Source organism: Chanodichthys erythropterus, chromosome 8, assembly GCF_024489055.1.
Source record: "Chanodichthys erythropterus isolate Z2021 chromosome 8, ASM2448905v1, whole genome shotgun sequence".
NCBI classification, from domain to species: Eukaryota; Metazoa; Chordata; class Actinopteri; order Cypriniformes; family Xenocyprididae; genus Chanodichthys; species Chanodichthys erythropterus.
Window position 1 is genome coordinate 10,910,361 of NC_090228.1, and position 26,575 is coordinate 10,936,935.

Sequence of the window (26,575 nt, forward strand, 5' to 3'; positions counted from 1 at the left end):
TTTTTTTTTTTTTTTTTTTTTAATCACATATTTATTCAAACTAAAAACAGATCTTCAATCTTTAACAGGCACCATAGGGCATATATCAGCAATGTTTGTGGCCACGTCCTTTAAAATCTTGCTCTGGTCCACGGTCTGCAGAATAGCTCTAAGATTACACCAAAATACTCGCTGCTTGCGTTCATCTGCGGGCCACTCCAAGTATGTTTTCCGCCTCAGCAGCGTTCTTAACTTTAGAAACTTCTTGGGCAGAGAGTCTGTCGGTATGGGCTCCAAAAGAACGAAGACCAGAGAATCGTCATTCACACTGATGGCCCTGTGCTGGGCGAAGAACAGTTCATAGTTGCACCATTCGCTTTGCACAAAGTTTTTGGACAGGATGAAGAGGTTCTTGTAGCTGTCCTCCACACAATTGATTATATTGTCCACAATCCACTTACCAGGTTCAAAATCTCTCTCATGAACGCACAGAGACAGGCCTGACCTTTCTAATTCGGGTACCAGCTGAGATCCCACCCAGACTGAGTCATGTTGGCTGTAGGAAATAAAGGCATGGTAGCGGAAGGTGGCATTGAGCAATCTATCAGCCCTCTTGTAGCCTCTTCTCTTCATTCGTATCCACACCCAAAGCATTTTGGTGTACCAAACACCATCACAAGCATAAACAGTGATGGCCAGAGCAGCTCCAACCACAAATAACACCGGCAGAACCACAGCAGCCTGAAGGCCCGGCTGACAGGACAGCCATCCGAACTCAAACGTCTGCAAACGCCTTCCGGAAAACGCTGGCGGGGTGCTGCAAGCGTAAGCATGTGGCCAATCTAGGAGAAGTGACTTATTTAACTCCGTCATGAACCAAAAGGAATCGCAATCACAGCTAAATGGATTGCGGCTGGCTTTTAAAGTCCTGAGCTTGGGAAAACCTTCCATTGATTTCAGGCTGATAAATGTAATTGCGTTCTGGTCAATGTGGAGACTTACTAACGTAGGAGCCTGAATATCTGCTGGGATGACTTGTATGCTGTTAAAGCTCATAAAGAGGTGTGTTAGTTTGGGAAACAATGAAATAATATTGAAAGGAATAACACTTAAGCTTGTTTTGGAGAGATCTATCTTCTGGAAGTGTGGTGATAAGAAGCGAAACACATCGTTTCCTAGATTGTTGTGGCTGAGATTCAGTTCAGTCAGGTGGGAAGGCCAAAAGCATGGCTTGCCTATGGAAATTGAGTTGAAACTCAAGTCAAGAGACTCTAAGAACTTCATATCATTGACGTTTTTGGCAATCTCAGCAAGGTCGTTGAAACGGTTATGGCTTAGAGAGAGTTTCCTCAAGGCTGGAAACACTTTGTGTGATGAGCAGCCAGTCCACCAAAAGCCACTGTCATCCAAGAGGTTGTTTGACAGGTCCAAGATTTTTAGTGACTTTATGGCTGAAATTAGATTACATGGTAGAATATTCATTCCAGTACCAGAGAATTTCAGGTAGGTTAGTTGGTCGATTAGTTCCACACTCATGTTTATAATAGGGTAGCGGTACTGATGGTGTTGCACACCATCGAGTATGAATGCTCGTAGATTCGTGGTGTGATTCTGTATCGGTAGCTGGAAGCCATCAGGAGTATCCTCATTGTATGTGATGTTTAAAAACGCAATTTCCTCAAAAGATGATTTCCAAACATTTTTGAACAGTTTGACCATCACAGAGCTGTTCATCCAAGTGTCTATGATGCTTAAGTTACTAAGGACATGCAAATCTTTAAAAGCCTCAAATGGGTCAGTCGTAATGCTACACTGGTCCGGAAATAACTTAATGAGCTGAATTTTTTTAGTTTGGGTTCGGTCAAAATCCATAATCATGTCTTTGAAAATATCAAAACGTTGACAGAAAGTCACTTTCAGAATGACTTCCTGTAATGATTTGAGTTGCGAAAAAACGCCCTTTTTATAGTTTTGCAATTCCGTCCCATCTCCAAATATGAGTTTTTTCAAATGGATATTTTGAAGAGGAACAAAGTCATCCACTTTAACAGAAGTAGAGTCTGGACTACCAATCGCAAGGGTGGAAAGATAATTTAAGTTACCAAATGAGTCTGGAAGCACATAGCTGGGATATGGATTGCTGGAAAGGTCTAGGATCCTTAGCTGGGGCAAACGCATATTTGGAATGATGGTCAAATGGTTGTAGGAGATGTTCAGAACTTTGATTTCAGAGTTGCTGCTGAAGGCATCAGGGGAGATGTGTTGAAGTCCACAGTGTGTGATTTTGAGAAAGCAGAGATGGGTCAAACCAGACAGGTCACCGTGAACAATGCTGGAGATGTTGTTATGGGACACATCTAAGTACTCTATGTTGTACGATAAATGCGATGGTATCCTTGTTAGATTATTATTGGACAGATCTTTTGTGTGCTCAGTGGAACAATATCTGAAATGTTCACCGTGTGCTTTAAATGGAAGCACTAAGAGAAATGAAATAACAACAGGCCAGGCGGTGGAAGACATCCTGTGAAAATAAAAAGGTGTTATATATGTGTTTATATGTGTTAAATGGATTAATAAAATATGCATATGAAATATGCATTTATTTTCATAAATGTGAAACTGAATAGCTAATTAACACACAAACACACACATATACAATAAATATAAAAATATGAAATAATAATATAAAGTAGGCTATCAAATAAAAAAATAATACAAATAAAACACAATAATATAATGTTATATTACTCATATTTTGCAATTTCTTTGTTTTCAAAATGTACCTATTTTAAACATTACATGACTATTATATATCTGCTTTGACAAGGAAAAAAAAAAATAAATAGTCATTTACCTTTGATACAAAACATGAAAATTAGTTGATCAGTAAAGAATTTAAGGATTTTCCTCCTGTCTATTTACAGATCGAGCTCTGCTGTGCCCATTATCACATGGCTTTATAAAGACACTCTTACATGTGGTTTTAACCATTAAAAAATACACAATTGTATTGTCCTCAGTACTGGAACTTCTCTAAATTCACAACACTGAACTTCCCTAAATACCCAGTGGAGAATCCTTATTTGGGCAAAAGTGTGTAAATTTCACATACAGTTGTGAAAATGAAGGAAAATGTAATGATTGGCAGTACTGTTACATGTTTAATTGCACTATCCGAGAAGCTAAGGGTGTTACTGGAAGTAAAAAAGTGTGAAGTAAAAAGGTCAAGCTAATGTGCGACATGCACTGCACGGTAAAAGTTGTGTTTATTACTATAAAACATTTCATGACAGAGTGAAAGTCAAACAGTAAAGAAAAGAGCTGGATCAGCAGTTGATTTTATTAAACAAAAACTCAAAGGAACAAAGCACTTGGAACACCCAGACACGAAAAACATGAACGGAGCAACTGGTATAAACGTGTGAGAACAGACCATGAACTGAAAGAAATACAGGGCTTAAATATCCAAACAAACTAATCAAAGAAATTATCAACAGGTGTCCAGCATAATCAATCAAATGAAAAACTAAATATAAGATAAATATAAATATAATATCCAAACAGGATATATCGCCCTCCAAAGGGCACTTCGGAGTGAAAATAAACATGGCCGCCATATTGAAGGGTCGTTCCAAACCGAAGTGCTCAAAACTGGCCACTTCACTTCACTTCGAAGGGTACTACTGATGGACACTTTGGGCCACCATGATCCTTTGCACAGGGAAGTTGTTTGACATCACAGAATGGGTACAGGAGGCTCGGAGTTCGATTTTATCTATAAATGTATAGTATTTTTCTATACTACTGTAAGATTTATACGAGTTAGATTTGGTACATTATTATGGTAAAAATGACATTGTACTCACTTTACAGACAAAAAGTAGAAAATACTTTACAGTACATATCAGTCCATTCAAATGTTTAAAATACATAGACACAATATACAATATGGTGCAATAAACCTAAATAAATAAATAAACTAACGTCGAACAAAGGCCGCAGCTTGCACAATCTACTCCTCTTTGATTGTCTCGTTAAAATGACACATAAGTGCGTTCCAAAAAATAGTTTTTTACCCCTACACCCTCCATCCCTTTGCAGTAAACCCTTTGAAGGGATTAGGGCATAAGGATGAGCCCTTCCGAATGGAACGCAGGGATAATATGTATGCACATGACGCATACATTTTACAAATTTGCGTTTTTGTAGTTTACACGGAGACGATAACGGTATTGTTTCCAAAAACTTGCACTTTGAAACCTGTTTTCAAAAGTTTGCATTTTCAGGCCCCCGAAACACCGTTGACATGTAAATGAATGGCCAAAATACATTAAAAGTTTTCAATTTTTATTTGAAAACAAAAAGTTCACCATTTATTTACCAAACATTTATTAGTTTAGTTTGATTATTTAAAGGTCACAAACAAGAACATCTCTAAAGAGAGTTTTTTTTTTTTTTTTTGAGATTTTGTCACTTCTGGGTACAAATATGTCCCCAAAATGTAGTAAGTAGGTAACGTTACACACAAACACACGTTTATTATCTTCCAGTCATGAAATATGTATGGCGTTTTATAGAACTGTAATCATGTGTGTGTATGTGGTCTGTTTATTAATAACAGCCACGCGTTGGAATGTTTTTAGAAAAGCACAAGCACCTGAATCGTGCCATATGTCTTCGTTTTTCCGAAAACACCCGATTACGATGCGGCTTTTCTATTCCGAAAACACTCGATCACATAAGGCGTCTTCGGTTTTCCGAAAATGGCCGAGCGGCAGAACGGCCGCTTTCCGGAAGATCCGGGTGCTGGGACTTCAACATAAACAGCAATGGCGGAGGCAGCGGCAGCGTCAACAGCGGCTCCAGCAGTTATCGGAGGCTGGACGAAGCACGTACCCTGCAGGTTAGTGGAAATCCGCCGAGGAACGCGGTTATTGCAATATTGAACGGTCACAAATATAAAACGCAAACGCTTGTTTGTACGTCGATGGCAAGGCATCGGATAGCGCCGCTGTCTTTGTGCTGAACTGGATGAGTGTGTGTTTGTTGTTGTTGTAACACCGATCAGCGATCAGTCCGACAGCGGCTGCTATTTGCGGTCCTTTCTTCCTCTGTGTGCGTGTTATCGCTGCAACATCCGTGTTTGTGAAAAACAACACGGCACTGCATACACCACATATGGCAGTAAGTTTGACAGCAAGAGTATTCAAGGAAGCCATTAAAAACCTTGAGTTTAACAGTCTGGGCAGCAGCCAATGTGTCAGTGTCAGCCTTGATGATTTATGTATATGAATTCACTTATCAGGTTTTATCCTAGTCTAGCCATGACTGTACAAAAGAGCCTTTGTTTTACCTGCATATCTACTGCAAGTAGAGATTTCAAACGCAAGAAAGATGTAGTGTTTACATTAGCACTGTTGTCAAAACAACATACACATATGAAGGGTTATTTGGGTCAAGCTGTTTTTAAGCAGTAAATGATGTGGGTGCATCATGCATCTTAGTCATAGTCATTATAAGGCTCCGTTGCTTACTGGTATGACATTGATTATTTTATGCTGTAAATCAGCCTTTGTTCATACCTTCAGATGTGTAAAAGCCTAAAGTGGAGTCTGTATGAGTGTTGTCATACAAGCTCTAGTTTTTTTTGACTAGTCTCAAAAAACATCTTCATTTATAGGTATTTCATGCACGGCCTTTGCAAAGAGGGCGACAACTGTCGATATTTACACGACCTCAGCAGCTGCAAGCCAACCATGATCTGCAAGTTCTTTCAAAAGGGATGCTGTGCTTTTGGGGACCGTTGCAGGTAAGGGACATAATGATGCAACGTAATGCATCAGATCATCAAAATGTGCTTCAAAACAACCACTGACTCTCGTGACATCAAGATCTGTGCAGATATTACATAACACCAAATGTAATGTAATCTGTATTTCCGTGTTCAGGACTCTAACATGTGAGTGTGTTTAAATGTAGTTGAGGTAATGAAGGTTTCTGAGAAGTGTTGCGTGTTGCTTCATTACATGCCCGTGACATCTGAGACGCAGAATTGTCTGTAAACAAGTTGTTGAGTTTGTCACTTCCTTAAAGGGGTAGTTCAGCCAAAAGGAATATTCTGTCAGCATATCTGTGAATACTCTTCTGTGCAAAAAAAAAAAGAAATTTATTTTCATAAGAAATGAAGTCATACAGGTTTTTGCCTGAACTGTCTCTTTAAGAGAATATGTGAAGTAGCTACTAAAGGTCAAGTTGTGTTTTAAAGCATTTGTGTTGCAGTAATGCTATCTATCGGTATATAAAAACAAACATTAATGCAACACGCATGCAAATGGTCCTATCTCTTTGAGTACGCTTGCCATCTAAAAGGTATATACACTCCAAACAAACCACCTTTGGCCAATGTAGTCAAGTGCAAAGGCGCTCGAAGCGGTGTAAAAATTAGCCTGAAAGCCAGACAGCGCAGACAATGTTTGTCTTATATCTGTCTGCGGTCAAGTGTATCCCCATAGTAACTGCTGCCCCCAGCTCAGCAGTATGGGAATGTCTTTGTTTGCCGAGGCTGTTCTATGACAGCATTACATCTGACTGAGAGCTCCCTCTTGCTTGGCTTGGGATGACTGTTTCCTGTGGTTTCAGGGTCTTGAGCTTAAATATCTGATGTCTGGAGTCTAGATTGATGTCTGACAGAGTTGTATTGTCAGCGTTGAGATTATCTTGGGGAGGTGCAGTGATGCTTTTGTCCCCATATGGGGTTTACCGCATTATTGTTCCTGTGTTTTTTTCCGAGGGAGGGAGGCTGTCCAGCTTTTATTAAGCGTAGGGCCTCAATGTATGCTTCATTATGGATGGATTCTCTTTGCTGCTTTGTGTCTATCTCTGTCTCTTGCTGTCTCCTTCCATGTGCCCTCCCAATACCACCCCCACCTTCACCAATCTGGGGGCCAAATAGAGCAGCACACTGCAGCTTGCATGGCAATTACATAACCCCAGTGTGTTAACATGCATCTCTCTCTCTCCTTCTGCTGCTGTTGCTACCGCCGTCAGGTTCATTCGGTTCACGCCGCCATTCTGCCACTTGTGCTTCCACCGCTGTGTCGTTTATTTATGCGACCCCCACCCCCACATATATAGGCCGACACACGCGCACAAACTGGGCTAGAATAGGGCTGAACAGCCCAAGAGGTTTGAGGATGGAGGGGTCTCTGGATGCTTAAGGAAAGCATTGAAGCATGTTTTGTTGGGGAATAATGAGACAGTTAGTTTTCTAACGGTCAGATGCTAAACTATATATGACAATGTGAGCAGGCTTGTTGGTTGACGTAAATATATATATATATATATATATATATTTTAAATGTGGTTTACTGTAAAACATTTTTTATTTATAAATGGTAGTAATTTTTGTTTGTTCATTTAAGATAAATATACACTTAAATTCTATTTTCTTCTCTCTTTTATTATATATATATATATATATATATAAAATGAATGACCGATATAATGTGTGTATATATGTATGTAATGAAAAAGTGCATACGTCAAATGCTTGAATGTAAGTTGGTTTGAATAAAATGCATAAACAAATGAAAACAAAAAAACATTACCAATATGTAAGTAGTTCTACAAAATGAATACACAGCATGTATGTCATTTCTTTATATTAAAGGAACAATATGTAAATGTTGCCCCTAGAGGTCGCTTATTCAAAACAAAGGCATAGCTTGATGATGCCTTGATTTTGTGGAATTATGGGAGGTGTTGTCTTCACGTCTACAGCTGGTGAAAAGAATTCGACAGGACTCGTGCAGAACTCATATTCATAGATATGCTAATGTATTAAAGATTTATTAACATTACTGTAGCATGAAGCAGGGTGAAAGCCACTGGAACGATTGCTAATGAGAGACGAGCGCAACATGCGTCTAAAGAGCAGTGGAATTTTTATTATGCTGCAGACGAGCGCTTCCGCTTCTTCCGATTATGCGTATGTGGGGTAATGCAGCTGTGTTTTATCATATTAGATACATTTGTGTGATGTAAGTTGTTAAAATGCTACTCTGTGCATTTGTTTGGCGGCTACTATGAGACACTTGTTTCACACTGCAGTAAAATAGATGGATATTAGGCATAGTAAAACATGGTACTACTTGCGGTAAATCAGGAAAACGAGATTTAAACAATATGACTTATTGTGTTGAGCTATATAACATGATTCGTTTTCTGTCGATGCTTGCCAGTTGCTTGCCTGTCTAATAAAACACATCATATATAAAAGCGTCTTTGGTGTTTCCATGGTTTCTACAAAGTAAAACCAGAAATTGAGGGTAACACGGGTATGATGATATATATAACATTGTTCTAGTGTTTTATATATTTTAATCCAAAAATCGTACATATTGCGCCTTTAAACATTACTTATAAGTAATATGTGCAGCTCATTACTTATTAAAAATGTGTACTTAATTTTTAAATTGGTGAATTGTATTAAAAATAAACATTATCTTCACGAAGAATTCAAATGCATGTAAAACTAAGTTCTTCCTTCAAACAATTATATTGTCTGAAATATGACTTGAAATGCAACAATCCAATGCTACATTAAAACTTGTTCTTGCACTCTAATAAGGATGGGTAACAATTAGTAAGGTTGACTAGTTTACCTAGTTTTTCTCTCTCTTGCATTTTGTTTTTAGTTTTGAAATTTGTAGCCATGGTGTTTTAATTAGCACGCCTGGAGACAGTTCACACTGTCAGACCCACTCAGAAAAGTTGCATCTTTAAATGAATCATTTTTCTAAGTGGCTAACTGCTGCATTATAAGTGTGAACAAGACATGTACTCTCCATGGTAACCACACACACTTTAAGTTTGTGACCATTTCAGCTTCAGAAAAAAAAAAAAAAAAAAAAAAACCACCAGTGGGGAAATCCACCCAACACCTAAGAAAAGAAAAAACTATCTGCTCAATGATTATAATGTGCTAAAGCCTATGTCTGAAATACTTTGAGTACATTATTTTAACTTAAGGTTTAATATCTGCCAACACTTACTTAAATATGCTATTTCCGGGTATTAATACTAGTAAAAATGTAATAAAACTTAATAACTACTACAAATCATAGAGATTGAGTTTTGCACATTTTTAATTTAGAAGCTCTCACTTCAGTTACACTTCTTAGGCCTAGGGGTGCATTTTCATTGCACTGCACATCCTACCTAGTGTACCAGTTTATGCTTTATTGTATTTTCATTAAATTTGCATTGTGCCCCAGGTATGAACATACCAAACCTGCCAAGCAAGACGAAGTCCCTAGTTCTAAGCCGTCGGTGCCGCTGACCGCTGCTCCCCTTGCTGGCACTCCTGATCCCGTTTCTGATGGGCCAGGTGGCACGACCGACGCCCAGGAGAAGCCCCAAGGCTTGGGGGCAGTGGACTGGGTCAATGCTGCCGAGTTCGTGCCAGGGCAGCCCTACTGTGGGAGGGGTGAGTGTAGCAGGGAAAGATGTTCAGTTGTCACTGCCAAGACAATCTGTGAAAACACGGTGCCAGCAGATAAGCCAAGCATTCGGTGTACAATATGAAGGCTGTTTTATAATAATGCTTTTATATTTGTTTGCTTGACGAATGCCTTGGTTTGTAATAATAGTGCTGTCAGTGTTGTGGTACTGTTTTGTGGCATGCTTCTTCATTGTTGTATACAAGAACCAAAGGAACCGAATCTCACTTCCTGGAAAATAAATTAGACAAAATGTATCTGGATTCTCCTACTCTGATTCTTTTACAACCAGATTAGGCTCGAGGTAGATACTTTTCAATACATTTAAATAAATCAATAATTGATGGGTAAAACATAGCAGTTCAGTTCAACATTTCATGAAATATCAATGAACAGCTATTTTTTTTTTTGTACTGTATTAATCTAGATTAATTTACATTTATACACTATTGTTCATTAAGTCATATTTGTTCATGAAATATTAAGTAATGTTAACTTGCACTGTTTGAAGGTTAAATGTATTAGTATATGACTGTCGAAATGAACATTTAAGGGGTTATTTTACCCAAACATAAAATTTCTGTAATTCATTTCTCACCCTCATTGTTCCAAACTTCGTTCACCTTCGGAACACAAATTAAGATATTTTTGGTGAAATCCAACGTTTTCTTTTTATCCTCCATAGAAAGCAATGTAATTGATGTCATTCAAGGTCCAGAAAAGTAGTAAAGACATTGTTAAAATAGTCAATGTGACTACAGTGGTTCAACCTTATGTTATGAAGCGATGAGAATACATTTTGTGCACAAAAACGAAATGAAAATAACGACTTTATTCAACAATTTCTTCTCTACCCTGTCAGTCTCGTACGCAGTTGACGCAGTGAACACAGTTCAGTACTTCCGGGTTTAGGTCCGAATACCAGCTCAGTTTTGGCCGACGCTGTTCACGTGAGCAGCACGATGCATGCGGCCAATACAGAGTTGCCGTTCTGACATAACCACAGAGACTGCGTTCACTGCATCAACTGCATAGAAAGGGAAGAGGAACATTTTATAAATCGTTATTTTTGTGCACAAAAAGTGTTCTCGTCGCTTCATAACATTAAGGTTGAACCACTGTAGTCACATTGACTATTTTAATGAGGTATTTTGTACTTTTTAGGACCTTGAATGTTGGTAATTACATTGCTTTGTATTGGGGATTAAAAAAAAAAACCTTGGATTTCATCAAAAATATCTTAATTTGTGTTCTGAAGATGAACGTAGGTCTTACTGGTTTGGAATGACATGAGGGTGAGTACTTAATAACAAATGTCATTTTTTAGGTGAACTAACCCTTTAACCAAGATTAACAAAAACTGTTTTGTTAGTTCATGATACATATTTCACGAACTGTTACTGACAACTTGAACCAATTAAAGTGGTACCAATTGATTTTTACCACGGTGTTACATTTACACTTGCATGCGTGGCAAGTGCTTTTATCCAAAGCGAGTACATTTTACAGTACATCTACACATTTTATCAGCATGTGCATTCACTGGGTATTGACCAATGACCTTGTTAAGGAATGCTGTGCTGACGCACGATGTGTAGCCACCTTAAACATGGTAAAATCACTAATCCTAAAAACTGTTAAAAAAGGTCTGTAGCATGATATAAAAAATGCCATTGTTCAGTAAATGGTTGCATTTATAAATAATTATTTTGTGTAGCGGTGTTATTAATAGTTAAAAAAAAAAAAATTTTCCTTCAATTGAAATAAAGCTAAAACCATTAATATTAGATGACAAACTTTGAGAGAAAAAGTTGATCTTGCCTTGGATGAAATAAAATAAGTTGAATAAATGACTAAAATTACTAAAACTGAAATAATACATTAAAGCTAAATAGAACTATTAAAAAAAAACTAAAATTTCAACTAAAATTAAAACTGAAAATGTAAAATTAAAAGACAGTTTAAAATATAAATACTATAATAGTATATAAAAAAAAATACTGAAATAACTCTGCCATGCAGTAATGTAGGCCTCTAGCCCAACTGTAGGCTTTTTACTGTTGCTAAGCAATGTAGCTACTTGGCTCATTCTAGAATGTGTGGCCAGTGGCCACAGGTGTGCATTTATCGCCATTTTGTGTCTACTTGAAATGGAGCTCAAGAACTAGCTGTTTTATAATGCAGCATGAATAATCAGCCCCTCACTAAACATGGACTGACCCTGCACACAGAGCAGATCTCAGGCCGTGCTTCATCAGTGTGCTTTCTTGTTCTTGCTGGCCCAAACCCACTTACATTCATCTTAAAGGGTGACTTCATCACCAAAGAGCTGAAGGAACAGTGCCGTTTCTTTCCTAGTCTTTGGGTGGCAGCCAAAACTCCTACATGCAGGCAAGCAGGTGCTTTTCTTCCAGCTTTACTGTGGTAGACGTAGACCACATTACGAAACTGCCAAATACACCAATAAATCTGTGATTTTCATTTTTATTTTTTTTATTTGGTAGTTTGGTCACACCGCTATACGTTGTTGTTTTTTCTATTCTTATCCCAGGAACTTGGTTGCTAAACCTTAAAATCATTCTTTTTTTTTTTTTTTTGTTCCTCCTGCAGCTGACCCAGTGCTGTGTGAGGGGCCGGGTCCTCTCATCGAAGAAGAGTATGAGAAAGACCTAGCTAACAAAGAATTGAAGAAACAGCTTTGCCCGTACGCCGCTGTTGGCGAATGTCGCTATGGCCTCAACTGCGCCTACCTCCACGGCGACGTTTGTGACATGTGCGGCCTACAGGTGCTCCACCCAACCGACACCTCTCAGCGCTCGCAACATATCAGGGTGAGTAGTGGATTGAAATTCTGTTTTCATCCTCTTTTTGTTTTCAGAGATTTTAGAGCAATATCTAATACTGTTTGTTAATGGCAGGCCTGCATCGAGGCTCACGAGAAGGACATGGAAATATCGTTTGCCATCCAGCGTAGTAAGGACATGATGTGTGGCGTGTGCATGGAGGTGGTGTTCGAAAAAACCAACCCCAGCGAACGCCGTTTTGGCATCCTCTCCAACTGCAGCCACTGCTACTGCCTCAAGTGCATCAGGAAATGGCGGAGCGCCAAGCAGTTCGAGAGCAAGATCATAAAGTAAGACTGTCCTTAAGATAATTAAACATGTATTAAGTTGAATAGGATTCTAGGGAGGTGATCTTTTAATCTTTAGTAATATTACGGTTATTATCGCTAATTGTAATTGACCTCATCTTATTTTAAAGATCAGTACTGGTGTAAAAGTGAGAATCAAATGAATGTATTCCCTGTCAGGTCCTGCCCAGAGTGTCGAATCACATCGAACTTTGTCATACCAAGCGAATACTGGGTGGAGGACAAGGATGAGAAGCAGCAACTCATTCAGAAGTACAAGGATGGCATGGGGTACATGCTTTGGGATTTTACATTTCTGATACAAGTTTACTGCTTAAAATAATTGTTCAACCCAAAAAATGTAAATTCTGTCATATACTCACTTTTTGAAGAATATCCTGGCAACTTTTGTCCATATAATGAAGGTAAAGGGGGGCTGTGGGGGAAAAAAAAAGACAAAATATGCACCATAAATGTCTTTCCACATGACTAGTGTAGTCTTCTGAAGTCATGCACTAGCTTTGTTTGGTAAACATATCAAAATTTAAGTCATTTTTAACTAAAAAAAAATCTTCCCCTCTGCTGTAGCTTTCTAATATAGCTGCTATAAACTGTCAAATTTGACATTTAAGGCCTGTTCACACCAAGAATGGTACTTATGAAGATCACTATATATTTGCATCCACAGCAACCAATGATAATGGCCTGTTTATTCTAAGCTAATGCGCTGCGGTTTTAAAGTGTGTACAACATGTTTTTGCTGTTCTTGTTGCATTTCATGGCGTTAATCAGCAGATGTCCTCAGCATGCTATGTTTCGAGTGAATAGCTAGTGTAATCGATCTTATCTAACAGTGAATTTAGCTGACGAAATCAATATAGTGGAATAAAAACACGTCTTTTTCACTGCAACTTCAAAGGAAGCAAGGCAATGTTGTCGAAACTAGCTCTGGATACCTGAGGTAATTTTATGTTACACTGTTTGCTAGCCTGGCATAATCTTTAATACTTCTCACCATTTATTCCAAGGGTATGACCAATTGTTTTCCATATGTCCATTTTCTTTAAAGTATCCTTGATTTTGTCTCGTCAAACATTGAATTTTTCTGGACTCCGGCAATTAACTTCTCCTCAGTGTCCTATGCAATTTTAAATGCGTGAGCCCTTAAATTAGAATGGATTCTGATTGGCTGTCAGTGTTTTATCATTCAACAGCTGGAAAAAAAATCGCTCTGAAAGTGATCCCAACGATATCATTTCTCTATATCGTCTAGCTGTGGTGTGAACAGTGCTATTCTTTTATATTTAGAATGATTTTTAGAACTATATCTTTATCGTTCTCGCTTCTTATGTCATGATAAATGCGAGTACCAATGCCGAATGGTGTTAAATGGTGATGAAGTGCAATAGAGATTTGCAGTCCTTTAGTGGAGGGTAACATGAGAGTGAGTAAAAGGCAGATTTGTAATTTTTGGGTGAAGTGTCATTTTAAAGCCGAAACTTTTTGTAAAAAAACGCAGGGGTTCGTTTTGTGATCTGTTTAGCTAATCAGTTTTATCTGTATTCATACCCAGGAGTAAACCTTGCCGATATTTTGATGAAGGCCGTGGGACCTGTCCGTTCGGAGCCAACTGCTTTTACAAGCATGCTTTTCCTGATGGCCGTCTGGAAGAGCCTCAACCCCAGAGGAGACAGACCGGCTCCAATGGAAGAAACCGGGTAAAGATTCTACTGAAGTCTAAGGGCTATTTTGTCTCGACGTTCCTGCCAAACTTCAAATTTTGTTTCGGCTTGCATGAAAGCATATCGAATTTACTTAATAATGTGCAACAAATTCGATCACTGGCATACAATTTAGCCATTAATTGAATCTGTATTGCAGAACTCCAGACGGACGCCACTCTGGGATCTTTTCGAGGAGCGGGAGAACAGCGACTCCTTCGACAACGAAGACGAGGAGATGGTGACGTTCGAACTCAGCGAGATGCTTCTCATGCTTCTGGCTGCTGGAACCGACGATGACGTCACCGACTCCGAAGATGAGTGGGACTTGTTCCACGAAGAGCTGGACGATTACTATGAGCTGTACCTATAGCAGAGCTCCCTCCGTCCTTTGCTAACTCCCTCCTAGACTAACCCTCGTCCCAATTTACTCTATTTCTATCCCTGTTAGAAACTAGACAGGACTGTCTTGTGTGACTGATGGGCAGTAGCGTCTTTTTTCCCCTGTGTTGTGGCAGTGCCTTTCAGCAGGCCATTAAAAACAATAAATTCATTTCAAAACCAATAAATGAATATAAAACACATGTCAAAAGACAAAAAATAGCTCTTGTGCTAAAATATTTTCTAGAAAGCCTTCTCCATTCTGTGAGTCTGTTCATGTCTGGTTAATGTACTAGAATAAGTATACAGAGCGAAAACAAAAGTAATTTAAAAAAAATTGCAAGAAAGGACACTAAGTTATATATAAAATTGGAAAGATATAGCTAATAAACCTTGCCCGAGTTTATCTCAGGTGTGGGTTTGACATGTTTATCATTGACTGTGAGGATACAGCAACTGTGTATGACTTCACTAACTGGTGGCTGTTAATGCTTCTGATATTTTTGAAATATCCCTCTTCTCATGCACTGATTCTGAATGGGTGGGAGGTGGTGGTGGCGGTGAGCTTCCTGGATTTCACAAATGCACTCGTCAACGTTCACGCGGACAACTCGTAACATTTATTCTATGTAATGTCCTTTTGTTCCCCTCTATTAAATTATCCACTTGAGTTTTTTTGTACGTTATTAAGCTGTACCTGATGAGCTGTGGTATCCCGTGGGAAGTCCCTATGAACTGAGTGCGCCGAAATTTTGTGAATCTGGACTCCCAAATGCCGACTTAAATGCATTCAAATACGAAGCTGAATGTTCATCAGTTTAACTGTCTATTAATTGTAAATCTGTTTTGCTTCAGTGAGTATTGCATATTAAGCTCAGCTGGCAGTAGTCAAACCACAAACACCCAAATGTTATTCGGTTCTTGTCGAACTTGGTTGATATGCATATGTTTATACAGAAATGTGCTTGTTTTCTATGGTTCAGAACCATCCAATGTAACTTGAAATTAAAGTTTATTATCAAAGTATTATTTTTCTGTGGATTTTTATTTGAAAATTGTGTCATTGACAGTTTGTAGTTAAGATCAGCTGGTGTTTGTGTTACTGAGACTAGCCTGCTATCATGTAATTTTGCAGTTATGCTATGGGCTTATTGAAAGCTGAAGATGTCTTCATTGTGGCCTAAAGTATATTCTCAAATGTTTTTCTTTGTTTTGTTTGTTTTTGCAAATTAAGGACATAACAAAAACAGCATTTTAGAAACGGATGTTTTAAATCTTAAATGTTTAAATTTTCAAAAAAAGAACAGCCTATACTTTAACAAACTGCAGCATTATTATTATTTTTTTTAAACAATGACACTCATTATGTTCATTCTAGGCTTCTGATGTCCTACATCAGGCTTCTGTGGCTGATCATGCTTGAATACACATCACATTATCAGACAAATGTGACTGTTTATAATAGAACAGCTTTGGAGAGAACTTTTGCGTTTTACTTATTTTTCATTTTTATGGAAGCTGCTTTGTGGAAAAGCACAAATATAATCAACATCATCCTTAATTTACATTATGCTTTCAGAAACTAAACAAATCCAAATAAATGTAATGTTTCGAATGTTATTCTGGGAATGCCGCTTTTTCATAAATTATTAACATTATTAACATTTTAACTTTTATAAAAAAATAGTTTCACAGTGGTTTCACCAAGTAGCCTATTCACATCGTTCATATCCTACTTAAAATAATAAAATGATGCAATAATACATTGATCAATACTGATATGCTTAATTTATTTCTTGGAGAAATCGACGCGAAATTGACGAGTTGATTAATAAAAAAAAAAAAACATTAGTTTTTTTTTTATTATTAGCTATATAAAATGAAAAATTAATATATTTAATTGCACAATATAGCCTAGTCTATTATCATTTTAAACGTGGATATGAGAACATTAATTAATGTTTAATTTTAATTATTAACTTGAGTTCATTATTTATCAGTTTTTATTTGGAGGGAATGGATAAATGCACTCCAATCCAACGCAATTCCATAACGGGATTTCCTCCTCTGCCCCCTTGAGCGGCTATCATTACACTAGCACAGCCAAAACAAGTCGGGAGGAGAAGGCATGAATACAATGACTGCTGAAATCATAAAAGACATCTCCCAGCCCGACTCACCTGTCTCCTCAGCACCAGAAAACGGACAGCTGCTTTTTATCCGAAGCGTCGCGTCCAGGAGGGACACACAGACCACCAGCGGCAGTGCCAACCTCGAGGAGGGCAGCTCCCAGCCCCTGGTCTCCTCTGCCACAGCTCAGCCTCAGTCTTACACCATGACATCGGGCGAATTCATGCAGTCCACCCCTATTTTCGTGCAGAGGTCTAAGAAGAACCTGTTTTATAAGGTCTTGTGCTTCCTCGTGCTCGTTCTGCAAGGAGGCATGTTGGATTTCTACCTCATCATCTTCACGGATCTCTACTGGTGCTCGTGGATAGCCACGGATTTGGTGGTTATATCGGGATGGGCGATCTTCTTCATGAAAAACGCCAGGAGTAAGCGAGAACGAGCCTGTGGTTTCCACCAGAAGAGCTCCATCTTCGGCTGCAACCTCGGAGAGTTCACCTTCGCGTACTTGGCATGGCTCATCTACGTGATCGCGTCCACCCCGAAAGTGGTGCTCGTTCTGGAAACGTCCATTCTGGATCTTATTGCCCTGAAGGTGCCGTTTGGCATCACTGGGTTCAAAATAACCATGTTGCTCTGTGCGCCTTTGCTTTACTGCCTCATCAACTCCATCATTGAGGATCCCAACGGTGCCACGCGCTTTCACTCCCAAGGCTGCTTCATGAACACCTGCTTAGACATCCTGGACAGCTTCACGCTGGTGGAACTGCTCCTTAAAAACGAAATCGCCAACATATACCTTAGGTACACGGTCATATCCGTGTATTTCATCGCATTGGGCGTTCCAGTTATTTGGCTTTACGAGTTGACGGCCTCAGAGATGAACTGTCGCTGGATATGGGCGAGGTTCTTCACCGGCGCGCTGCTCAACGCACCGCTGTTGGTGGTCAGATGTTTCCTCGTCTTTGTTTACAAAACGCCCATATCGGTTTTCATGTTCAAGAACATCTTCTTCTTGGGGTGTAAGTGCCTGGAGCTGGTTGAACAGTGCGTGTCCTTACGAGGTGTCCGGAGGTTTGCACGTGGACGTGGGGGTAACGCAGCCCAGTTCTCCCATTGCGTTTCCGAAAACGACATGTGTCCTCACGGCTATGTGAACACGCTGGCTGTCAATACTCAGTCGTAGATGCTCATTAAGGACTAACGTTGACCGGAGGCCACGTACTACACAGTGTGCAGCAGCCCTTTTGAGGGGAGGTACTACTACAGGTGCTAACGTTCCTTTCTTAATATTCAAAATGAAATCAAAAGAAACCAATACACAAAATGTACTGTGACTACCTTATGTAAAAGTGCAAATTATGAAGTGGTTTAACAGTGCAGTAACCACAAATGTTAGCAAATACACGCTCGAGAACGGAAGTAACCATAGCAACACTCGTTAAAAGCGAGCGTTAAAATCGATGAAACGTAGCCTACTGTCGCTGTTTATCAATTTATTTTATTATTACAAATCACAAATAGATAAAAAATAAAATAGTTTTTTATAAAACGTCAGTTTGCTAATTGGGCAGAAAATGACTATATATATATATATATATATATATATATATATATATATATATATATATATATATATATATATATATATAATTAGTTCACCCAAAAATGAAAATAATGTAATTTATTACTCACCCTCGTGCCGTTCCTTCATTAATCTTCGGAACGCAAATTAAGATATTTTAGTTGAAATCCGATGGCTCCATGAGGCCTCCATAGCCAGCAATGACATTTCCTCAATCAAGATACATCTACTAAAAACATATTTAAATCAGTTCATGCGAGTACAGTGGTTCAATATTAATATTATAAAGCGACGAGAATATTTTTGGTGTGCCAAAAAACAAAACAAAATAACGACTTATTTAGTGATGGCTGATTTCAAAACACTGCTTCAGGAAGCTTTGGAGCATAATGAATCAGCGTGTCGAATCATGATTCAGATAGCGTGTCAAACCGCCAACGGCTGAAATCACGTGACTTTGGCGCTCTGAAACGCTCATTCGACACACTGATTCATAATGCTCCGAAGCTTCCTAATTGGCAAATTAATATTGAACCACTGTACTCACATGAACTGATTTAAATATGCTTTTAGTACCTTTATGGATTTTGAGAGAGGAAATGTCATTGCTCCCTATGCAGGCCTCACTGAGCCATCGGATTTCAACAAAAATCTCTTAATTTGTGTTCCGAAGATTAACGAAGGACTTACAGGTGTGGAACAGCATGAGGGTGAGTAATAAATGACAGAATTTTCATTTTTGGGTGAACTAACCCTTTAAGGTCACCGAATAATTTGCTCACTGGCCCTTTACGTTTTTTTTTTTTGAGCAATATGCAAATTACTCATCATCTTGTTAACTTTTCACAGGTGTGAAACTCCACACACACACACATACACACACAATTGTCAGACTCTGTTTATTTAAAGTTTATTTAACAAAATTCAAAAACACTGGCAATTACAATATAATATAGGAAGCAAAAGTACGATTCTGTACAAATCCTGAAAAATTAAGGTTTATTAGCTACACCAGCATAATGCTATTTGTGTCAGACATTCCCAAAAGTAGCTACCTGATGGTACATTATTTACACCGTGTAGGGTATATAAAATCATTAAAAAAAAAAAAAATGTTTATAAAAATGTTAGCTAGTATTTGAGATGTTTTGGGAAAACTGTGCCGAATCAAAAGTCAAATCTAACCTTAATCCACATTTATGCCTGTAGTACCTCTCCTTAAGAACGCCCTTTCGTTCTCCTCCACTCTCAACAGGTGCTACAACCAAACCACTCAACGTGCCAATGAAAAACATTCCCACCTGTGACCTCTGCAGTATATACTTAATGTATTGGGATGTGACTGTAAACCAGTGCTTATATGATGATACAAGAATCTTGATTTGCACTTGTTTAGTGAGGCACTTTAATTACGTGAGGACTATTCAACTGAGGAAATGTTATAAGTGCAATGTTGTATAATTTATTTTCTATGTAAAAACGTCCTCAATTTAGTAGGCTAATGTAGACCGATGTTTATAGTGTTTTCAGACACCTTGTCAAGAGATGTTCCTAAATGCACTTATCAAAAGTGTAAATATGCCTTGTGACTTGTTAGGCTTGGTGTACACTTCAAATTGTGAATGTGATGTAATCCTTTCCTATTTGAAAAATTGTGTCAGCGGCAATGGTACTTAGGACTGGAAACTGCAGAACGGTGTATGATACGGATTTGTGATGTTCCTTAATGTTAATAGGCTAAGCATAGAATCTACGAGGATAACTGTAATCAATCTTTAATGACCAAACTCCATTGCTGCTCCCAACCAGCCATATTAACATCATCATTTTTTAACAGGCTACCTCTCTTTACAGAACCTCATGTTTGAAATCATGAACCAGTCAGTTTATCTGCTCAATTCCAGATGCTATTTTATTCATGCCAGTAAATGAGGTATGATTATCACAATTAATATAATTTGGACCAACCAAGACAATTGTAATAGCGCTGATAGACAGATTGCGAGAAGACACGATCCATTAATCTACACGCAGTGCATCTGTGTCTAAATGAGAATCCAGTTATGTATATTTAGAATTACACCAGGATCCTGAACAAATGTCAAAGCCAAATCATTTGCTTAATATCCAAATTTCACACCAATTCTCCACCTTAAATGGACAGTTTGCAAAAAAAATGTACTCACCATCATGCCATTTCAAACCTGCATGACTTACTTTCTTCTGTGGAACACACACAAAAAAAGATATTTTCGAAGAATGTTTTTGTGTATATACTGAAAGTGTCCAACACAATGTTGGTTTGGACCCCATTGACATTCAGAAATATCTTCTGAAGAAAGAAATGCATCCAGGTTTAGAGTGACCTGAGGGTGAGTAAATAATCACAGAATACTCATTTTGTTTGGGTGAACTGTCAGAAGCAAACTTGTCCTGTCACTTTTAGTTGAAACAGCAGAATATATATTCTAGTGTAACATGTAATTACTAACAATTGTGCATCCTAACATATTATTATCTTGTGCTTTGAGGATTGGGGTACAGGGTGAGCTAAACGTGTTAAATATGCAGGCCGAAAGTGCATTATGGGAGTTTTTGTGCCTCGTTGCGCAGTATTTAACCTGACAAATATATACCACTGCATACTACGCATGTTTTTTAAACTACAGGTTTTAGTGTATGTACATATTACATAACCTTTTTGATGAGGAAATCAACTTCCAACCCCACCTCTCTCTATTTATCCACAATGTTTTACAGAGTATTTTCTTGCAAGGGCTTTAGTTTGCAAGTTAAATTACCGTTATGTTTACATTAGACATTATTTGCACTGTAACAGCTGCAAGGGTCTGGAAGTATCCTGGATAAATTGGTTAAAAAGTAATTTGAGATTTAAAGTTGGATGAAATTTGATGCAAGTAAAGTGAATCCTTATCTAAATTATAGTAAAAAGCACACAACAGAAGATTACCAAAGAAATCTACTCAATATTATATACAAACTTCCGTAGTAGTTAATTGGTTATAAGCTGGAATAAACTATTAAAAATAACTCTAGTGCAATATAATACAACAAAACATTTCGCCTGAGCAATTATTATAAAAAAATGAGGACAAATGTATCATTGCAAGCCCAACCAAATTATTTAGACTTGTGTTCAGTAGCTAAAGATAAGCTTAATCATGTGCTGTGCTGTTCTATATCAAGCTGTTTAACAAGGTACTTGTTCTGCTTCACAGTAAAAGTGAACCGATCACACCTCTGTGTTCATGTCTAATCATTTGTTATTGATGTAACATTTAATCCTTACTGAACTCATCCATTTAGTCTATTTCCTGTTGACCTTCCTACAATGACATTGACACAAATAGTTTGAATGTTTTAGGAGTGACGACCAACTACCAATAGACAGGTCAAGAACATTCTCTCACACTATGGCAAGCCGCAAATCAGAAAACATACACTGAAGAGATTCAGATCTCCATAGCTTTGTTGCAGAAACTTGAAAAGATGGGGCTGTTCAGGAAAAGTTCCATTTGTAACTTGGCTAGAGAGGAAAGGTCTTCCTGAAACTTGGGATCTTCTCTCACTGTGGAATACCTGGAACCGTATCCCTGATCGGACCCTCGTGATGGTCTCGTCTCAGAAGCTCCTTCCATTTCACTTTCTTCCATTTCACTTTCCTCCATTTCCATTGGCTGGGACATGTCCGCCGGCCCATACAAATGGAAGCTGTCCTCCATTGAGGGTGGAGGTGCTGCTAAAAAGCGCATTCTGCTGTCCTTCAGATAATTATCTGACAGTTCTCCCATTGGAAACGCTATAGGAGGATGTGAGGTTTCCACTGGTACTGGTTCAGCGAGAAGATATGGGTGGATTTGTGGGTCCACTGATGTCACACTGGGTATTTCAAGAGGACGTTCCATTGCCGGATAATAGGAAAGTACTTCGCTGATTTCTGGGTGGACTCTTGGATTAATAATCATAATAGGCGACTCTTCAGGATTCTCATGAATTTGGGGAATTACGGCACAAACACTCTGTGTGTCTTGATGGATGTCCACCTCTTTCACAAGGATTGGGAGTCCGTTGTTATACACCGGTACTAATTCATATATTGGCTGCATTGGAACCTCAAAAAGTGCATCGGTTTCTCCTCTCACATCATCCTCGCTGGTCACGCACTCTTTCTCAAACCAGTCTGGGTTGTTCATTTGGTGTACCTGGAAGGCTTCAATCGCGTTCCTCAAGGCTTCGCCCGAGGGGCATTTGAAGTACTCGTCCTTTCCGATACCTTCGATACAGTGCACCGTCCCTTGCTGATACTTCTCCACATCCAGGATACGGAAGTAGAGTTCCTCGAAATGCTTCATCAGCTTGTATTTGACCGCAATGTCAAACATAGACGGCACATCACCTTCGCTGCTTACATCATCAAAGTAAGCCACCAAATACTTCCCATAGGAAGCCGGACGCTGCATATCAGGTGTTATCAGCTGAAGGGCGAGAGTCAGCATATCACCGACCGGAGAGCGAACATCCTCCCGGAGGAGGACGCGAGGCTCTCCACAGATCGCCCCCCACTTGGCTTGCACTCCTCGGGAGCAGAGGACCAAGATCTTGTTTGACGACTGCTCGATGTGCCGCTTTTTTTGCTCAATCCACTGCAGCCGGCCAATGGTGCCAAGCCAAGTCGTGTCAAGTAGGTCCAGCACAACCTCAGTGCCACATTTAGCCCGCAGGAAGGCGCAAAGCTTCAGCACTATGTCTGTGTAAAGGGGATGATCTCTGGAGTAGATGATCAATATGGATCGTGGGCTGGATAGAATTGTCTGTTCTAGAGGTGGTTTTTCCTCTGGCTCTTTTGTATCTGAATTAAAATACATTTTCAAAATTAGAAATACAGATAATCCTGGAAGCTTGTTTCAGTCCTAGCACTGTTTGTGTGGCTAACCACAGGAAGTCACTTTATAAAGATATCACTGCCACACATGATAAACTTCAAAGTCTTTAAAGATAAAAAAGTCCATCTTAAATGTCACTGCTTACCATAATGTGATTTCCTGCAGCACAAATAAATGGCAAAAACACCAATGACACAAATTAGGAGGCATAATCCAAAACAAATGATCCAAAGTCCTGTGTTGTTCTCAGGAGGGCTTGTTGGTACTGAGGAACATATATAAAATGAGTGAAGTGGCATTATGCTTTTTACTGTATTTTTTTGTACTAAGGTGAAACTGTTCCATATACACACCAGGATCACATATATTAATACTATGTTTCTTTCGACGACAGTCATTGGCACACTTAAAAAAAAATGGCTGGATCTAAATAGGAAAAAAAAGCACTGTTTATATCAAGACCCTTATATTTAAAATTTATTTAATCTAATATTACTCTAATAATTAATGGTGTAGCATGTGTTTAGGCCTACAGACCTCAACATCGAAATTGCAGCATGTACGTGGCCAGTTCTCCAGTTCATATGTCACATTTAGTAATGTCTTGCTCTCCTAAACACAAAAAACACACTTTGTAAACAGTTTTAAGGGCAGAGTCAAATTATTCAGACTTATTCATTTGGATATATTTAAATGTATATAGATAACATGTCTTACATTATAAAGAGTCTTCATTTTTTTGTCCCTACTGCACTTCACAAAAACGTTGTATTTTTCTGCATTCTCTCCAGGATTAAACGCAACATACAGAACATCCTTGCCATTTAGACCTGTACTCCCTACAGTAATATTGGGTTGCCATAGATCCCCTAAGAGAACATCAAACCAAATAAATCTCATAGGTTTAGATGTCCACATATACTTTAATACTTAACTAAGGTGGTTTCTATGTGTATATATGTATTTGATTAAAGTAAATCATTTGTTTTTCTCTCACCTCTCTCAAAACAGATTTTGGTCTTTTGCATCAAAGGATGATCACAACCTGTGGTTATAGATTGAAACTGAATATAAAATGTCATGTAGAATCATTTGTGCAAAGAATACGGTTTAATTCAGCACTTACCTGGAACAACAACTTTTTGGTTGACATTGTAACTGGTGTGTTGTAAATTTGGCTTGGGTAGGTTGGAGACAGACACTATATATGTACTGTCTGGATCTACCAGAACTTTATCCAGAGAAAAAGACCACTAAAATAGAATAGATAATATATCAGCTTTTGTGAAAAATTCAATCAATCAATCAATCAATCAATCAATCAATAAATCAATCATTCATCTTGCCTTTTCGCCAGCAGTATTTCTCATAGTCTTAAACTTCTGGAGGAAATTGAAATGAACACACAGATGTTCATTGGTGTTTGATTTCATCACACTAAGCTCTGTTCCTTTCAAGTGGGCTATGCTTCCTGCACAAAAAAAAAAAAAAAAAGATTATTAAACATTGACGACTACAATCTATAAATGCCCTTTTTAAACCATGAAATATGGCTGTTTGAAAATGTTATTTGTAACACTTTACAATAAGGTTCCATTGGTTAACATTAGTTTACATAAACTAACAATGAAAAATACCTCTAAAGCATTTATTAATCTTAGTTCAATAAAGTTCAACATTTACTAATACATTATTAATATCTGTTAATTTTTAACAAACCTGAACAAACAATGAAAAGTTGTATTTTTATTACCTAAAATTAACAAAGATTAATAAATGCTTTAACAAATGCATTACTCATTGTTACTTAATGTTAGTTAATGCATCATGTAATGTTATAATGGGACCTTACTGTAAAGTATTATCATGTTATTTTAGTACTGGTCCACGTGTGTAGCATTATCAATTTTCCATGGCAAGGAATTGGAATGGATTTCTCCTTGTTCACATAATGTAAGAAACATAATCTAATATAATCTGAAAACTCATGACACCGTTTACAACGAGTGACCCACCGTCATCCTTTGCGTTCCATTTTGCCACAATCACTGGCTCCACATCGCCTTTCATATTACTTCTTACATCAACATACACTGTTAAATTATCAGGCCCGCTGGGAGTGAAATCTGAAGGAGTGAGCCATTCCTTATACATGCAATTATCTATTGAAAAGAAAAAAAATCAAACCATCAGTTAAAATATAACCCACAATAATAATTTCAAATGAAAAGACTAAAGAAAGACAGAAGAACATACTAAACACTGCTTCACATGGTACTTCCTGGAGAGAGAGAGAGAGAGAAAGAGAAAGAAAGTCTCATTAAAAATCTAAACCACCTAAAGGGGGGTCTAAATATAGATGTCTAATTAAACACATAGGATCTATATAACATATACAAATAAATATATATAAAAAAATGTGGTATCTGATGATCTTTATGCATTATCTTACCTCTTGTGTACAATTCAGAGTGAGCCCATCATCGATAAGTGCGAGGCTAAGCACAACAGGTATGAAGGTGAAAAACACAACACCTTTCAGGTATAATAAACTCATGATCCGCGCTTGAATCTACATAAACCTCAGTAGACAGTCCAGCTTAACGCATACTAGTTTTAAGACAAGTTTTAATAGACGGCAATGTTCGACTGAAAGAGTACGGTAAACAAGGTGGCGTAGGTGCAGGAAACAGCGACCTAAAAAAAACTTCCTGGAATCATTGTAATATGCAAAGCAACGTGACTCACACCTCTTGTACTTTGGAAACGCATGACGCGACGCAGCAAAACTGGCTAGTTATGTTGCGTCGCGTCTTTGTAAGATGTGTACTGTACAGTTCGCGTTTTGTGCGTCGTAGTAAAACGCGAAAAGGCCACCATATCTTTGGTTTTGTGATAGTTTGTATTATTATGAACGGTTATTGCATTGAACAGGTGAGCAGATAATGAGTGCCAGCTGGAAAAAAAGAAAATTAAGAAAACGAAACCATGTCAAGCAACTACAGGGTATAAATAATCAATCAATCAATCAATCAAATGTAAACAACTTAAAAGTAGACTACGCCATCAAAATCTTTTTTTATCATTTTATAAATGCCTTTAAACGACACTGTAGTGTTTTGTATAAAACGTTATCTTAAAACACTTAACTTAGCATGCAATATTATTAATTCCATATTAATAGGTAAGTAAAGCAGCATATTTTTCAGTTTTTTATTAAACTCTTGCACCTTTTTTTACTTTTG

The 26,575-nt window shown here is 38.1% G+C and overlaps 4 protein-coding genes across 4 annotated transcripts; 2 read left to right on the forward strand and 2 right to left on the reverse strand.

Moving 5' to 3' along the window:
• Window positions 1-50: 50 nt before the first annotated feature.
• Window positions 51-3,008, reverse strand: LOC137024362 (toll-like receptor 1). Its single transcript, XM_067391775.1, has 2 exons — window positions 2,837-3,008; window positions 51-2,503 (listed from the first exon to the last, which is right to left on the reverse strand). The coding sequence occupies exon 2, from the start codon at window positions 2,500-2,502 to the stop codon at window positions 55-57; it is 2,448 nt and encodes an 815-aa protein (XP_067247876.1). The 5' UTR covers window position 2,503; window positions 2,837-3,008; the 3' UTR covers window positions 51-54.
• A 1,762-nt stretch (window positions 3,009-4,770) lies between these two features.
• Window positions 4,771-15,757, forward strand: mkrn1 (makorin, ring finger protein, 1). The gene is made up of 8 exons (XM_067391779.1): window positions 4,771-4,885; window positions 5,663-5,791; window positions 9,258-9,469; window positions 12,093-12,313; window positions 12,401-12,615; window positions 12,793-12,903; window positions 14,186-14,330; window positions 14,494-15,757. Exons 1-8 carry the CDS (start codon window positions 4,812-4,814, stop codon window positions 14,704-14,706), a joined length of 1,320 nt encoding a protein of 439 aa, XP_067247880.1. The 5' UTR covers window positions 4,771-4,811; the 3' UTR covers window positions 14,707-15,757.
• A 1,266-nt stretch (window positions 15,758-17,023) lies between these two features.
• tmem121b (transmembrane protein 121B) lies at window positions 17,024-18,300 on the forward strand. The gene has a single exon (XM_067390967.1). The coding sequence runs from the start codon at window positions 17,050-17,052 to the stop codon at window positions 18,025-18,027; it is 978 nt and encodes a 325-aa protein (XP_067247068.1). The 5' UTR covers window positions 17,024-17,049; the 3' UTR covers window positions 18,028-18,300.
• A 989-nt stretch (window positions 18,301-19,289) lies between these two features.
• Window positions 19,290-26,282, reverse strand: il17ra1a (interleukin 17 receptor A1a). Its single transcript, XM_067391781.1, has 11 exons — window positions 25,783-26,282; window positions 25,587-25,611; window positions 25,346-25,492; window positions 24,677-24,801; window positions 24,457-24,583; window positions 24,328-24,375; window positions 24,048-24,199; window positions 23,868-23,942; window positions 23,684-23,756; window positions 23,476-23,595; window positions 19,290-23,296 (listed from the first exon to the last, which is right to left on the reverse strand). The coding sequence occupies exons 1-11, from the start codon at window positions 25,885-25,887 to the stop codon at window positions 21,900-21,902; spliced, it is 2,394 nt and encodes a 797-aa protein (XP_067247882.1). The 5' UTR covers window positions 25,888-26,282; the 3' UTR covers window positions 19,290-21,899.
• Window positions 26,283-26,575: the final 293 nt, after the last annotated feature.

What these genes read in the sequence shown, in the direction of transcription:
- LOC137024362 (XM_067391775.1), bottom strand. Translation starts at nt 2,502, where the DNA reads ATGTCTTCCACCGCCTGGCCTGTTGTTATTTCATTTCTCTTAGTGCTT.
- mkrn1 (XM_067391779.1), top strand. Translation starts at nt 4,812, where the DNA reads ATGGCGGAGGCAGCGGCAGCGTCAACAGCGGCTCCAGCAGTTATCGGA. An exon ending in GCAGCCCTACTGTGGGAGGG is followed by an intron (nt 9,470 to 12,092) that starts GTGAGTGTAGCA and finishes TTCCTCCTGCAG; the next exon opens with CTGACCCAGTGCTGTGTGAG. An exon ending in GCTCCAATGGAAGAAACCGG is followed by an intron (nt 14,331 to 14,493) that starts GTAAAGATTCTA and finishes TCTGTATTGCAG; the next exon opens with AACTCCAGACGGACGCCACT.
- tmem121b (XM_067390967.1), top strand. Translation starts at nt 17,050, where the DNA reads ATGACATCGGGCGAATTCATGCAGTCCACCCCTATTTTCGTGCAGAGG.
- il17ra1a (XM_067391781.1), bottom strand. Translation starts at nt 25,887, where the DNA reads ATGAGTTTATTATACCTGAAAGGTGTTGTGTTTTTCACCTTCATACCT. An exon ending in GCTGCAATTTCGATGTTGAG is followed by an intron (nt 23,757 to 23,867) that starts GTCTGTAGGCCT and finishes TTTCCTATTTAG; the next exon opens with ATCCAGCCATTTTTTTTTAA. An exon ending in CTGCAGGAAATCACATTATG is followed by an intron (nt 23,297 to 23,475) that starts GTAAGCAGTGAC and finishes ATTTTAATTCAG; the next exon opens with ATACAAAAGAGCCAGAGGAA.